Here is a 16,412-nt window from a genome sequence, read left to right on the forward strand (position 1 = left end):
ACAAACAGAAGTCCATGAGGGGACTAGGCTTCAAATAGCCATAAAAAATGCTTATTAAACCTATACATTACATCTTGCAGAAAGAAGCTGAGAAATACAGCAAAAACCCTCCAAAAAAACAGATTACAGTTAAAGATGAAGTATCTACTGTATCATATTATTCACTGGAAGAGTTTCCTGTAGCAATACAGAACAGACTAGAAGATACTGAACTTAAAGAAATATAAAACGGTGATAGGAATAGTAAAATAGATGAGAAAACTGAATGAAGAAACGGAAATCTAAGGAAAGGCTATAATGGGATAAGAATTCAAATCTTGGCTCTTCAAATCTTCCCAGATATTCATGGTTTGCTTTGCCCACATCCGATGCGGCATACAGTGGTTCCCACTCAACACAGCTCTCCTTACACTGAAAAGTGGTAGCTCCCATTTTAAACTAAATCACAGAATCACAGAATTGTAGTTTCATCACAGAATTTTAATCACAGAATTGCCGAGTTTCTTCACGGCCGCTTAAACAGCATCATTCCAAAGAGGGAAAAAAATAAAAATAAAATATTCAAAGGAATAAATTTGTTTAACTATGGACAACCCAAGCATACCAGCACAGTTCGTTGTCTAAGGTAACAAAAGAAACCCGTGTAATTGTGGACAGGGGTGTGGATTCTCTTTGCTTCTATTCTAACACTTGTAGAAGACCAAGAATCCAGTGATATCCTATGGTCTTCACAGCTCAGACCTCCTTAAGTAAAACAAAAGGAAACTTTTAAACCTTGAAAAGAAACCACACTAAAAGGCAATAAAACTATTCCTTAACTGAACTGATGGGAAAAGTCAGTGTTTCAGTAATTCAGAATGAATTCTTATTTCTTGATATTCTTAATCAACAGATATTTTAACAGTATTTCCTCGCCAAAAAAACACATACACACTGGCTCATAGGATTAAAATGGTTTTCACAGTTATATCAAGTAGAACCAAGTTTTCATCCATGGGACTCAAAACACTGATTCAGCAGAGCAATATACAATTGGATGAAGGTTAAACATTCCCAGGTTCTAAATGTGATTGTTGAAAGAAAAATATCTATATCAAAATAATTATATGCAATTCTCAGTATCCAGCAAAATTACTCCTGAAAGCAGTCTATCATTTTTCTTAAGATTTCAGCTAAATCAGAGTCAGCTAAAGATAGAGCAAACTATCCAACTGAACATTGTTTCAATTAGTTCATCAAAAAAGGTCCAGACATACACTGTCCAGAATGGCCAGCAAATACTATTAGTAACCATCTGCATGTAACTTCTCCAGCAGCATTCTGAGGTAGGACTAAGCATGAGCATGAAGAGAATGGAAAAAAAACTCCCACCTGTACCACAGATTCAGCCGTTATTTTGACGTCAAAGAAATTAGATTATTAGCCCATCTCAGTCACTATGTATAAACAAAAGGAGACATGCAAAATAAGCAGTCCAATATACCCATGCCCACTATTCTCTCCATAAACAGAAAAGGCTGGGCTCTTTGTGATCTCTCCTTCTGTGAAAAGGAGATGGAGTACAGGCATCTCTTTATGTTCCAAAGAAAAATGAGAGCTTCAGATCCTGAAAGGAGCAGCACCTGTGATTAAAGGCAGGTTAGAAACTGTATAACAATATTTTTCCAGTGTTACCTCTCCTATAAAGACGACCATAACACAATCCAGTTTTTCTTCAGGGGACAACTTATCAATAAGGGAGTGGAGAGTTTCTGTAAGGTATGACTTGACTTTTCTTTTCACTGTAGGTATTCCCATTACAATGGAAACTGAAATCAAACATAACAGAAATGTACTTTCAGTAATTCCACACACAAGAACAAAATCAAAAAGCTCACTTCGTAATAAAGCATAACTTAACAAGTGCAAGGAGCTAAAAGACTGAGCAGTAATTAAATACAGTTTTAAAACATACCACTGATCAACAGGAATGTGATTAACAGTCATCACAAATGCTCAGAGCAAGCACTGCAAAAAAAACCCCACACAATCCAAGATACGCCAGGCTACTATGTAGGTAACAATCATCAACCATGGTATTGATCAGGTAAAGCTGCACCAAGAGTTACAGAGTGATTAACCTTTGAAGCTTAACTTTCCTGTTGGAAGAGCCATTTTTCACAACTCACCTATGAAAAAGACTTCTGAGAAGTTAAAAACAGCTCTGCTGATTTTGGCAGTAACCAGGAGATGGGAAGACAATAAAATTAATTTAACTAAATTTTCTCCTTTTTAATTAAATAAACCTGACTCCAACTTCTGTTTAGTAATTTCAGACTTCTGTCATATATTCCCAACAGGACATAACACAAGCTTCACTTAGAACAATAAAGAACAAGAACATTTGCCTTCCCAGGTAACAACACTGAAACAAATGGTGTTTATAGTCAGAAAAATAACTCTATGGCTTGAGCTCACACATCTGACACACAGGAATGCCTTACATCAAAAGAAGCAATAACACTCATTGCAGTAATGGAAAAAAAAATACAGGCTGGGAGTAACTAACGTTTCTTTCAAAAGCAAGGATAGTGAGGTTTCAATAAAAAGAGGTCTAGAGGATAAAACATGAGCCCTTCCAGTCGAGAAGTAAGGATCCACCAGTGGGACACTCGTGGCTGGAGACAAACAAACAATACTTCGAGGTTCATCAGCTTGGTTGGACTTCACCCTACTTACGTTCTAGAGCTCCAAGAGTGGGACTGAATGGAGCTATCCTAATGACCAAAATTTAGAACTTGTGAGGATTAAAAAGAAAAAGGGATCAACAGTACTGCAACACAATATTGCTTTTTTCCCTCCAAGCAGTTTGCGTTTTATTGAGGCAATTATCACAGTGTGTCCAACACTGAGTTATAACCAACACTAAAATAATTATATGTATGTATTTGTTGCCACGCAGATGGAAAAGATGAGAAGATATGCCCATTAACAGAGTAGAAACTGTAATATACTTGTGCTCCGTTCTCTTTTACTTAGTCGTAAAACCTCATCCAAACTAAATGCTTCTTAAAGTGTACATTAAGACGGGAAAGGGCATGACTGATATCATGCAGAAAAGACCAGAGCTGAAGACAAACTCCTTTCATCATGGATTCGGTATGAATTCTAAGGGATATCATCATGACAAGTTAAATGAGATGTCCTTGATCTACTAACTAATGCAGTAAACTACAAAGCCCTCCAGACACGAAGCAAAAAATAAACATTTTATCAGCATACCTCCTGTCCTTCCAAGGCCAACCTGCACAGAAGGTTGAAGGCTTCCTTCATTTTTCAACAAATGAGGCAAATGGTAATAAATATTTGGCACTTGAAGAGATTTTTTACTTGTTAGTTCTTTCAGTAATTTCAGCGTCTCATCTGCAAACACATGAAATCAATAATGAGGAAAAACGAGCATTGAAAAGTTTCATGCAGTGGTAAATCATAAAATTCCCAGCTTGATCCTAACTGGAAAAAAAAAAAAGAAAAAAAAAAAAAAAAAGGAAACCAGAACAAAAATACATTTTGCTGAGGCACTGTAACTTGTATGAAAGAAATTCTTTTAATTCTTATAATAAACAATAGCCAAGATTAATTTGCTCCCTAACTTTGTAACAGATACATTCAATACTTAACTGATCACATAACACAGCATGTAATCACAGAAGAACGCTCCATTTGTTCAGCTTGCTTTGCAGGTTTTCCCCCCAGTGGACCAAAATGGAAAAAGTTTATTTACCTAGTTCTTACTTGCGCTTACAGAAATCAACACAATGCAGCAACGCTACTACAAATGAATAATTCTTCAAAAACTGACAATTTTCAAAACATATTGAAGAGATTATATGGACAAATACAAAGTATTAAATATATAATTAAGATTTGGAGTGTTTTTGGAGTAAAATAAATGCAAGCGTGAATTTAATTCACTACAATAGATATTTTAAGACATGGCTGCCCAATCTCTTGGTTTGAGTAGGCCGCATTTTGTGAAAAGACGTCATCTTGGGCCATATATATAAGATATACAAGTAGAGTTCATTTAACAACAAAACTTCCTTTTCTTTTTTTTTAATAACTGTAATTAAAAATAAATCAATAAATAAAGGAACAAAACCCTAAAATGAGTGAGATATTTGACCTTGCTTTTGTGAAACTAATGCATCAACATCCAGCTCAATAGCACAAACATTAATTAAACACATCACAAAACTAATTGAGAAGCACATCACGGGTTATTTTATACTTTCTGGGAGATGTCAAAAATTGCAAAATCTGTCAGCACTGCATACACATTGAGTATCTCCTCTATAGTATATGTGTTAACTCACTAAATTATTATAGTAAATAACGCAAGCCCCAGTTTAATCAATAATTAAAGAAGAAAACTTGTATGTCTACTTAATAACAGAAAACACATCTTCACAGGCACACACACCCAGCAAGTAGGTTAAAATATTACTATCAATCAGTGATCCCTGCACAAGCATACATAATATACACTGGTTTTTGGTTCTATCAAGCACAAGCCAATGTTTGGAAATGCCTGTTTTACAGTATTTCTCACTCTTTCTACAGCACACTGTCTCCTAGAACATCCAGGCAGTTCTCACAAAGCTGTCAAGAACAGTTTTCCCTGCTGAGTTGTGTGTTAATTTTCTTACATCATGTGTGAAAACAAGTCTCATTCCAAACAAGCAGTATGATAGCATGTGGACCTTTGCAAGCTTATAAGTCCTACAATAACAAGTTGTCAGAAACTGAAGTCAAGGTTCCCAAGAAAATCTGAGTTGTGCTGGAATCCTTAAAGTAATTCCATCAATGTCACTACTCTCAGTTCCTGAGCATAACTTCAGTTAAAAAACAGAAGGTCTGGATGTTGGTTAATTTTTGGTTTGGTGGGCTGTTCTGTTCTTTTGGTGTTTTGGGGGTTGGTTTTGAAGGGAGGTATGAGACTAAATTCCTGACATCTTATTAGCTTGAAAATGCCTTTGCAGATGATATCTTCAGCAGAGATGCTACTTCCAATAGATTCCAGTAAAACTAGGTTTCACATTTTCTGCTAGCATTCCTTTTTGCTTCAACTGCAGAAACTGGTCTAAAAATTTCCTCAAAATGTGACAGTTTTTTGTATGAATGAGTATCGTTTTCTAGAAAGTAATCTGAAATTGTTCCAAATTCAAAGACAGCAAACAGCATGAAGTATACGCGTACTTAAGTACATTAAACTTAGTAACCTCTAGGTAATCCTATATTGTGAGAACAAAAGCACAGAAAGTCAGACATCAGCTGACTTATAATCATGGATCCACGTGGGGAAAAATACAACAAAAATAACACTGGATGCTAGGATGCTTCATAGGCAGGTGGGATCCAGAGATAAAACACTAAAAACCTATCAGTAACTTCAGTTGCATCAGCAAATATTGCTTATAATAACTCTGACTCATTTTTAGAAATAAATTAATCACAAATCCAGTATTAAGTTTATATGAATTCCTCTATAGCTGTTAACAAACAAGGATGCACATGTAACAGGAAGACTCACAAGACAAGTCCATACTGCTTTTGGAGACCTAGGGAACTACAAAGGTTTCAGGCCATATAGTGTATGAACAATTCTTACCAATATCAGAACAAAGTCTGATAGTATCATAACCACTGTATAATCCTCAAAAAATAAAAAGAAAAGAAAAAAAACTATAGGAACTGGTAAGCCATAGCAAAAAATGCAACTAAGTAACAGATTTAGAATCCTTTATCTGATGCTTTGCCTTATCCCCGGTGGCGCAGTGGTAGCAATGCCGCCTTGCAACACTGGGGCCCGGAGTTCGAATCCCCCCTGTGGCGCAAGTGGTAGAAGTGCCGCTCTGCTACACAGAGGCTCGAATCCCGGGGGTTGGACTCGATGATCTCTAAGGTCCCTTCCAACCCGCACGAGACTATGATACTATGATGATATGATGATATGATCCCCCTCCTCATCAGGCCAGCACAGTGACATTTGTGCTAATTAAGAAACCAAACCTCTGCCCAAAAAACTTATATTTGCTATTTACTTTCAATCTTGAAAAATCAGAGCAAGTAAAGCAATTACAGCCTGATTTTAAAACGTACCGTCAATAGTAGGAGTAGCGTGAAGGTGTTCCTTTACATTGCCAAACACAGCCCTTAGTAAACTTGAGTATCAGGCTCAGGAATATGGAATTATTATTATATGGATTTAGAAAATATGCAAGTCTCTACCAGTTTATTTAATCACTTGTTGTTTAAAAGGTACATTTTGCAAATCACAACCAATACTTACTATGGCCTGTATGTATCTCTTTTAATAACCCAGCAGATTTTTTAACTTACTTCAGTTGCTTCAAGCTCATCTTTTTCTTAGAGTGCTCGTTCATCTATCCCCTCAAGCTCTATTTAAAAAGTGAGGTGAGTTGTTGTCAAAATATTCCAAAGTACGTATCGCGTATATATTCAGTCCCTAAAGTCCTAAGAAAGAAGAGTGGCTGGCTCATCAAGAATAGAAATTGGAAAAAGAAAACCAGCCAGCAGATACAATTCATTCCATAGATCTGTTATTCATACTGCCGAACTGTTTCACTCAGCTTTCTTGGCATTAATTTCTTACTCTACAGTAACAAAGATCTTAGCAGTCCAGAGTTATAAAAATAGCTCAATCACATTATGTACCTGAAAAATTATTCAGTGCATTCTTACTTCCATTTGTTTCTGCTACAGCACGTCTGAACTGCTCCAGGATAGCATTCAGCTCAGAAGAGCGTTGTAGAGTCCGGTGCTCAGCGATACGAAGACGCTCCTTCAAAGCATGAAATTCTCGCTGATATGCAATCAACTTTTCTAGAGAGAAAAAAAAAGATGATGCTGGTTATTTCGGGCAACAAATACCTACACAAAGAGCTCTAACAAGGGATAGAGACTGCTCAGCATCTGAAATAGAGCCACCAAGGTCACAGCCCAGAACAGTCCCACTCAAGTGCTTACACAAGGTAGAGGGAAGAGTGAGCAACAGCAGACAAGGATGCCAGGCGAGCACTTTGAGCAGATGCCCCCAAAGCCTTTCTTCTCAGAAGTATAATGGCAGCAGAGCCTTATCAAAGCACAGATTATGTCTTTTGAAAGCCCTCTCTGTATACTTTGCAAGAATGACTGAAATAAATGCATGTCTCCTTTAAAAGGGGATCAAAAGGAAGAAGGAAATACCAAACCTCACTTGTTCATTTCTTGATTATGCTCTTCCAACCCGCGGTAAGCATCCCTGCTCTGTGTATCTCGGTTTCATCTTACCTCACATTTCCCCAGATCTTCTTTCTGCTTACTATCATCACTCTCCAATCTACAGGCACTGGAGTATCTTAAGCTACTTTTTTTCTCACCATCACTATTCCAACCACACACTTACAATCTGTAGACATACTGGTTTTGTTACCTATTGATTCTTAGTACTGCAGTGGAAATGAAGAAGCTTTAAAAAGCAATTTCTATCTCTTCCTGTTGTTGAATTCCAGGATTGTGTGGAATAATTACAGAATTACAGATTTCCTTTAAAAGTAGGAATATCTCTGTGGCAGAGTCTGCATTTCTCCAGGGAAAACAGAAAGAACCCTATGGTTTAGATGAGCACCTCAACATGGATTCACACCCTTCCCTATTGAAAGACAAATTCTTGGCAGAGATCAGTGCTCTCTGTACACTCACTACAAGGGGGCATCATGCTCAGTGCTCTGATTATTCTGGTCCTCTGCGAAACAGCAGAGTTTGGGGTGTGCTGGGGGGAGTTGCTTAGGAACATGACAAACAGTGGAAAATGGCAATACTTCCTACAGTTCCACCAAGGAGAATCCATACTGTGCAACCAGAAATAGCTTACTCCTAAACTCAGTTTGTATGTGGAAATTAAGATTTTTTTTTCTACCTCCCTAATTCATGTAGGTAGTAAGAAGATGGCAGTTACAGGGCTCTTGTAATTTCACAGCAAACTGAAACTCACTGTCATAAAACCACAAGAAACACTGAAGCCAACTGAAAAAGAACTTCTGTCATGTGAAGAAAATGAAAATCGTAATTTTGCATTAAGAGCTATCAATAAAAATCCCTTACTGAGAAGAGAATACTTTCAAAGAAGGTAGATACATAAACTCCTGAAAGTCATCCTTTAAAAATATATAACTGCCTTTTGTTAGGTCACCATATTATTCAACCAAAAATGCTAAAAATAAGTATAGCCATAATTTTAAGTTCACTAACCTGCAAGCATTTTGCTAGTTGCTCATGTGAAATCAAGTAAAAATTGTTGTTTCCAAGAACTGAGGCCATCTGAAATACTGACATCTCTAATACTACTAGAGATTTATTTTCCTTTTCATATACTTGGATATTATGCCATCTCATGTTCTAGTATCATATTATTGCTCTATTATACCGTTACCTGTACTTAGAAATAAAGCTAATTTCTGACTACTTAACAGTTTCTTTTTATACCTTTATCATACTTGGAGTAATTCAAAACACTGATCAACTACTCAAATACCCATTTAAAATAAACAACATAAAAAATACAAGCACCACAACAACAGCAACATCAAATCTGGCCTTGTCCTAAAAGGCACTTGTAAAGAAGAAAATACAAAATGGCTCTTCCAGATGAAAAATAGCAATCATCGCCTCTACCTGACTAGAAAAGTGGATGTCCCTTAAGGTAGTGGGAACTTCTAAATACTCAGACTCTGAAAGAAGTGGCCCATCCAATTCAAATCTTCTATGGTTCTATGAAAAGAACTGCATCAAATGTCATTCTTAAGTACTTAGGCACGAGCCAACAAAACTAACATCAAGGTCTTATTTCTACTTAAACTTTGACTTAGCTCAAGTTCGGTATTTCCTTATTTCCTCCTTCCACACTCCAAAATACGAAATCACTTGAAAGCTTTTTTCCTCAGTTTACGCAAATATCATTAATATATTTCCATCAAAAAAAGGGGACTTTGAGAGGAACACACGTTACTCTGTTATACAGAAGTCTCATTTGTATTTTAAACCTCACTTCTTTCCTCACAAGGAAAATCAAAATCTGCAAATGACTGTACAAGCTTACTTGGAAATTCAAGGCAGCCTTTCTGAAATGTTTATGTATGATACTTGCAAATATCACACATAAAGAAGTCAATAGTGTAGTATTCAAACTACATTTGACCATTTAATGTTTTATTGTTCAAAGATTTCGCTAAAACTTAAAGAAACTGAACTGATCTTCTGTCAGAAAGAATAAAACTACTTTTTCCATAGCTCCTATGTTGAAAAGAGAAATACTGAATATAAAATTGTGAAAGAAGCAGTCTCAGAGATCAGCAATTACTGTCACAAAAAAATATATATATATATATATTTGTGTTTCCACAACATTCTAAATAGTTTTTCTTCTGTTGAAACCCAGGATAATTTAACAAAACAGAGGATGAGAGTCAGACAGTAAATTACTGTCTTTACATAGCTGATGGAAGAACCCCAAAACATACAACATATCTGATCTCCAAAAATATAAAACACCCCTCTTCAACAGCAATGGTAGCAAACATCAAACATTCTGTCTCCAAAAATTTCACCACAATCAATTTTGTTTTAGAATGATTAACTTCTTGTTTCAGTGAAAAATAGTATAATTTTCCATACTTCACTCTGGAAGTCAAAAAGATCAAACAAAACCAACCTGCCTTCATGCTTCAAGTAAGAACAGTCTTCTTAAGAAATTACTTGAGAACTGAAAGCATTAATTCTCTTTTTCTTCTTAACTCTGGTACTTTCAGCAAAACCCCAGAAGCTAAAATCTAAATATTTTAGCTGGCTCGATGCTGTGCATTTCTTGGAAAATTAACACTATGTCAACTCATTCAGCAGTTTGTTCTCTCAATATTTTCTTTCCCCTCTCATTACAAGATGTTCTCCTAAATATGCAAGCCTAGAATTTAGACCGGCTCACTTGAAAGATGATGCTGTATTTTGAATATTAAAAATTCAAGTCAAACTGAGTCTGTCAACTGTGAAGGTTTGCATGTTTTTGACTAGAGATGAAATTTCAAATCTCAACCTGCTTTTCCTTCTTTGGGTTCTTTATGACTCTCCTATTACGCTACTGTGAGAAGTCACCCGCAAAGACATTACCCTAAGTAACTAACTCAATCCACTCTCCTTTTTGCTACACTCTTGATTACATCATTTGATTTACTCTGAACATTTAGACAGTTCATTAGCCAAGTTTTAAACCACATGTCAAGTTCCTGAACTCATCACAGAGTTGCTGAATATCTTAGCATACATCTAGTTTCTTAGTTTTTGGTTTCTTAGAACTTGTGCACTTCAGCATGACTTCTAACAGCAAAGAGACTCTCCCTTAGATACCTTTAAATAAAGGTATCAAAGTAAAGGAATAAAGAAGAATATCCTACCATTTAAATTTACAAAAGCATTTTGTGGATTATCTCAGCACAACTAAAATAGCATAAGTAGTCTGCACTGAGGGTAAATTACCTTTACTGGCAGAATATTTAGTGTATAGTAATTCCAAATGTAAAACATACTGAGCAACAAGATGTGCTGGAGTGCTAAGTTGTCTTTGCAAGGACTTATGAGTGCATACAGTAGTTCTGAGTAGATGGAGTGTTCTAGAATAGCTGAGTTAGGCCTGTAGGTTAAGAGTTAGTGGGCGGGGGGTTTAGGTAGGTGTGTGTACAGATTCTCTCGTGTGCATCGGGTTTTGCGTAGCAGGTATACGCATCTGAGCAGGATTTAGGATGGTATATAAGGAGTGTGATGCAGCAATAAATTGAGAGAAGACATCATGGCATCCATGTTTGTGTTTCTCCCCCGGACAGTCGAGGTCCCGGGATAAGTCAGGTTAATTGGCAGATATGTCACAAGATGGTACAAATATCCTATAAAAACAACTTCACAAATTTATGGATATTCAGCTTCAACGCTCTTAAAATCATCAACAGTTCTTAAGCAAAAAAAAAATGCAACCTAAAAAGCTACATTAGTTTTCATATTCAAAAAGATGTTCTAAAAGTGTTAGTGAAAGAACTACTTTGGGTGCACTTCTACACTGTCATAGTGGAGTACGGACATCTATGGAATAAGCACAGTTCTGCTGGGTCTGCCTCTTTTTGTTCTGCACAAACCATTCAAAAAGGAAAGAGATGGGTCAGTATCAAAGAAAGAACCCAGTAGATACTGAACTTTCAATTACAGCACACGCTTGAAAACTGAAGACTGAAACCTTCATATACACAAAAATCTTACGCTGAAATTAAAACTGAACAGGATTATTGGTCAAGACATGAGTATTATTAAAGAAACAACCACTGAAAAACACTCTGCTAACTGTTAAGACATCTTGAGGACTGCTTGGATTCATCAAACATGTTGCAGATACAATTCAGCATTGCCAAGAGCTTGCAAATAGAAGACAGCCTTCATCTGCCTGTTAAAACTGACTGATACAAAAATTCAGATTTTGTTCATTATCTTTGACAGTAGCAGAAGATACACACACGACGTTGCATCAGAGAACAGAGATAGAAGCACTACAAAAATTAGATGTTTAGTGACATTCTGGAGGTACCTCTAAAAAGCAAATGTGTAAAAAAGCACACAAAGTAAAAGGGGATTTTGCATTCCAGATAATCTCTGCAAAGTCTGACTCCATCTAGCCTTCAACAGGGATGCTATTATAGTCTGGGCCTCTGGTAGAAACTGTGCTGCATAAGAGCACATGCATATTTTGCATAAGAGCAAAATAAGTGCGGACGCTGGGTAATAGGCTACCTCTTCTTATCCTTTGGTGATTATTTTTTTTTTCCATTCCCCCCCCCCCCCATCCATTTTTTGCAGGGTAGCAGGAAGGGGAAGACTGGAGAAAACAGAATTAAGAATTGCCTTAAAACCCTTACAGCCCCCAAGGGTGTCTCAGCAATTCTGTTAGTATTGTTGCTCTTCCTCAAAGAGAGTCATTTACTGTCTGCTAAAGGGAGCACAATCTGCAGCGTAAAAAGCATCATGAAAGCTTCACAAGCCATTATTTGTCTTATCAATCAAGCAGGTTTACAAATATGTTAAATCAAAGGCCATTTCCACAACTGGAAATAGAACAGACTGAACTAAGGTGACTGTATTTAAAAAAGAAAGAAAAAAGCAAGCTGTAATTTACTCAAGAGCTCTGTGGTGGTACAGCTGCATGTCTCCAAAGGCAGATGCATCAGACAACAACAAAAAGAAAAATCACAAAAAGCTTTATGACCTTTCCATATCAACAGCAGGCAGCTGAATCTCCCTGCAATCTGCAATCAGATAGACACCCAGAATAACAGATCTGCCACCCAGAGAAAAGAACCCGCCACAGGCTTGGCATGCATAAAAGAAAGCAAGACAAGTACAGAAGGCATAGTTTTGTCACACTGTGGGCCTGATTTATATTTCCTGCTCTTACCAAACTGAACTCTTCAAACCTCGCAGCCTCTTTGTTCACTAAATGGGAACAGGAAGAATGACTGCCTTCTGACACAGCAACAAAAGGCTCTGGTTGGCAACAAAGCATTGCACGAAAATGTTCAATTAGTAAAAATGAGTAAAAGCAGAAACAGCTACCTGGTGAGGCAGGATCCTTCCTCCATCCAAGAGGGGGATATTCAAAACATTATTCAAATGAATAACGCCTCACTTGCAACAGTACTAAACTCACCAACATTTAAGCTTATGGCCTATCCTAGTGATAACACTTTCAGTTTTCCTCTTCCAGCCGTAGGGGTCCCACTCATTAGCTCCTTAGTCATAAGCAGAACAATCTCAACATCCTAAAACTAAGACTGCTTTCAGCTGAAGTGCTACAAATTAAAGGTTTCACAGCAAATGTTTCATGTTCTTTGAGCGCACACTTTAGAATCTGTGAGAAGACACCATAGTAAATGCTAATTCAGGCACTTCAGTACTTAGTTACTCTACAACTCATTTCTTGCATTAAAAATAAATCAGAAATTATTGTCACGGCAGCAGCAAGCTTCATACATTCCTATTATACTTGCAACAAGAATTATCAGTTTACAGCTTGATACAAACTAGAAGGCTTAATGGAGAGCTTCCACACTGAGATTTATACAAAGCCAATATGTGTATGAAAGGCATGTTACTCCTCAGTGAATTAGTGTGCTGGTCAGTTTCAGTTTCTGACAAGATTTTTTTCTTCATAGCCAAACTAAATCTCTCCTTTTAGTTGAAAGCCACACCCCCTCATCCTGTTACCATCAGACTGCATAAAAACGCACTCCTTCCTGCATGAAAGCTCCCTTATGGAAGGCTGCAGTGAGCACTACCTGGAGCCTGCTCCAAGCCAAACAAGCCTAACTCCCCCAGCCTTTCTTCATAGTAGAGGTGCTCCAGCTATTTGATCATCTCTGTGGCCCTTCTGTGCACCAGCTCCAACAGCTCCACATCCTTGTGTTGAGAGCCCTAAGCCTAGAAACAGTATTTTGGGTGGGTTTTGCAAAATTGTAATGCACATACAATTACTTACTATTTGTGATGCCAAAATCCTGCTCTTACTGAGACTGTACAGCCATCCAGCATTCACAAAACAGCCAAGAAACACATAGTGACATTGGCTGAGGAAAATATGAGCCATAGCTTTTACTGCACTTAAGAAGTCTGGGCTCCAGAGCTCAGAAGATACTCACAAATCACACACTTAAGTGCCACTCTCTCAAATGTTTGGCTGAGGAATCAATCCAGTCACATGAGTATGGCCAAAAAGTTCCGTCCACACTCAAAAGAGGTTGCAGAATCCAACTGTGCCAACTTGCTTATAAAAATGGCAAGATGTCATCACAATCTGATATAATGATCAGCAGTTAAAAACCGAGTATAGTTACAAATCATATTTGTACCCAATAACATCAAATTAAGTGACGGCCTAAGAAAGTCCTAATAAATAAATTAGCCCCCCAAATTAAATCTCAAGTGTGTTTACAAAGTAATTTTTGATCTTCTGTCTTGAAACTGCCTCAAATTTGTAAGATTGTGTCCTTGAAATGTTACAATATATTATCACGGATGACTGCTCCCTATAAGCTAATTAGCTTCCTTGTTCCTAACGTGAAATGAAAGCCTTTTATAAGCAAGTTATGATGAGTTACAGAATCTGAGGCAGAAAAGTAATCAACCATGCAAATACAGAATAAAGCAGTACACTGTAAACGCTAAGAACAGACATGCTATAAATATAAGCTGTTAAGAAAATTGCTCAAGGTCAAATCTTATCAGTCCTATCTGAATGCTGTCCTGTGGGCCTTTTCAGTTAAGAGTTTGCGGCTTTACCTACATGAGACTGTTCTGTTATTCTGAGGGAATTAGAGATTGCATAATTGTTTTAAAAAATACATAATAATTCGTGATTTATGCAACAGTCTTGTATGAAGACTTCAGAAAAACAAGAGGTTAATCATTCCCTTATCTCTAAGTCTTGTTACCCAACTGACAGTTCATTTCAGCAATCTTGAATTTCAATCTACCAAAACAGTCAGGTAAAATTACTGCTTATTACCCTTGCTTTCCACACAGAAGTGTATTTATTAGGGCTAGAAGTATTAAAAAATATGCTTATTCAAGTAACTCGCCCTGCAAAGAGCAGCTTATTTTTCCAGAGCGGCTTTTCCTAACTTAAAATAAATAACTCACAAATTCTAATTTCTTCACTTCTTTGTTGCAACTTGTTCACGTGTTGCACTTTAGGATCTGTATAAACAAATTATGGTTTTGTGTTCTTTCTGATTTTAATGCACTAGCACAAGTCTGAAGTGTTTGCTTTAAAAATTTCAGGGCCGGATCCAATCAACATCCAGATACGTTTGTTTAAACATTCCTTTGCAGCAGGAGCTGGCGTTGTTTTTACTAACATTTTTAAAGCAACCTGAATATAATCATTTGTAATATCACCTGGGAAGACCTTGTTACTTTGAAATGCAGATTTCAGAATTAATTTACTTGCAAACATTCTTTTGACAAAGTAAGAAACCCTACTTTCTCAGAGATGCCACTTACACAAAGCAGAGAAGCAACAGAGCAAAACAGCTGAGACTCTTCGAATCTGCTTCTCTCATTAAAATAATAATAATATTTTTTAAAAAAATCAGCCAAACTAGAATTGTAACAGTTAAAAGGTTTATACTTAAGAGGTATTTTAAAAGCTGGATAGAGCAGCTAAGAAGAGTTTTAAATGTCTCCATCTCTTTGACTCTGTATATAAATCACTGAATACAAAAAAGGTCAATTTAGGAGATTTCCCATACAGGTGTAAGAATATCTATGACACCAGTTTTCACTCTTACAGAGGGTCTGCCATTACTCTAAACAAAAGGAACAGACAGAATAATGTATCAGAAAATTCAGACTCCCATGACTAAAGAGGTCAAGTCAACAGAAGCATATGGTGCTCTGTCTGTGCATTGGCTTCAGACAATAAGGATAATTAAACACATGATTTGTCTGAGAAGAGCTACTGGCAGCACAGGAGCTGGGCTTCTTTTAAACAGAAAGAATAATTAGCTACAGTGATGGCAAAATATATATATATATTCACATTTGCAATTGCTTTGTCCCAACCTAAATGTTAACCTAACTAGCATTCAGTCTTTGCCTAGTAAACAACACTGCCCAGGTGCCAGAGCTCAGGTGAGCACGTAATCCAATGGTTTTGTGTACTTTCGGTATTCTTTACAGTGTCTGAAAACAAAAAAGCATCATCTTTCAACAACCTTCATAAAAATTCTACTTCTTGTCTCTGCACAAGACTCCAAGTGTGGCTTTATAACAATCTGTGAGATACTTAGCGTTGATATTACATTGCAACCCCTAAAATTAACCCTGGCGCAACACTGCCAATTCTCACCTGATATAAATGAAGAGAGACACCTCTTTTACCTGAAGTACACAGAGAGATCTGCTGTGAGTGTAAACAAGAGTAACTACTATCCTTTAGGTAATTCAACCCCTTTCAGTCAGCTCTACTAGAAGTGATCATCTGTGACATCTCACGTTCCTCCTCAGAACTCAATCACCTGTTTTGTCAGCTACTTTCAACGAACAAGTACATAGCTCTATGTTCTGTAATACTCAAATCCACATGCTACTCACATAGTCTCACATTCATGGAGCGTTGTTGTTTTGTTATTATAATGTATAAAGTATGTATACATGATAAATACCTATTTTTTCCCTACATACCTTTTTATGCATTGAAGTTCTGATTTAATTTGCTAAAAATAATGTTCTCTACCACAGTAGAATTCATGAAAGTGGAGTCATTGATTTTCATGTGATGGACT

General features: G+C 36.9%; 1 protein-coding gene across 3 annotated transcripts in view; it reads right to left on the reverse strand.

Annotated features, from left to right (window-relative positions):
* The window catches only part of MGAT4A (alpha-1,3-mannosyl-glycoprotein 4-beta-N-acetylglucosaminyltransferase A), a 67,376-nt gene that overhangs the window by 36,141 nt on the left and 14,823 nt on the right, over positions 1-16,412 (reverse strand). For 2 of the 3 annotated variants that reach the window (XM_015850772.1, XM_015850779.1), the window contains exons 3-5: positions 6,718-6,885; positions 3,262-3,402; positions 1,675-1,808 (exon numbers count right to left, since the gene is read on the reverse strand). In XM_015850772.1, the coding sequence (XP_015706258.1) occupies positions 1,675-1,808; positions 3,262-3,402; positions 6,718-6,885 (443 nt within the window). The remainder of the gene's footprint in view (positions 1-1,674; positions 1,809-3,261; positions 3,403-6,717; positions 6,886-16,412) is intronic. The other variant, XM_015850787.1, reaches the window with a different exon arrangement.

This window comes from Coturnix japonica, chromosome 1, assembly GCF_001577835.2.
Source record: "Coturnix japonica isolate 7356 chromosome 1, Coturnix japonica 2.1, whole genome shotgun sequence".
Lineage (NCBI taxonomy): Eukaryota > Metazoa > Chordata > Aves > Galliformes > Phasianidae > Coturnix > Coturnix japonica.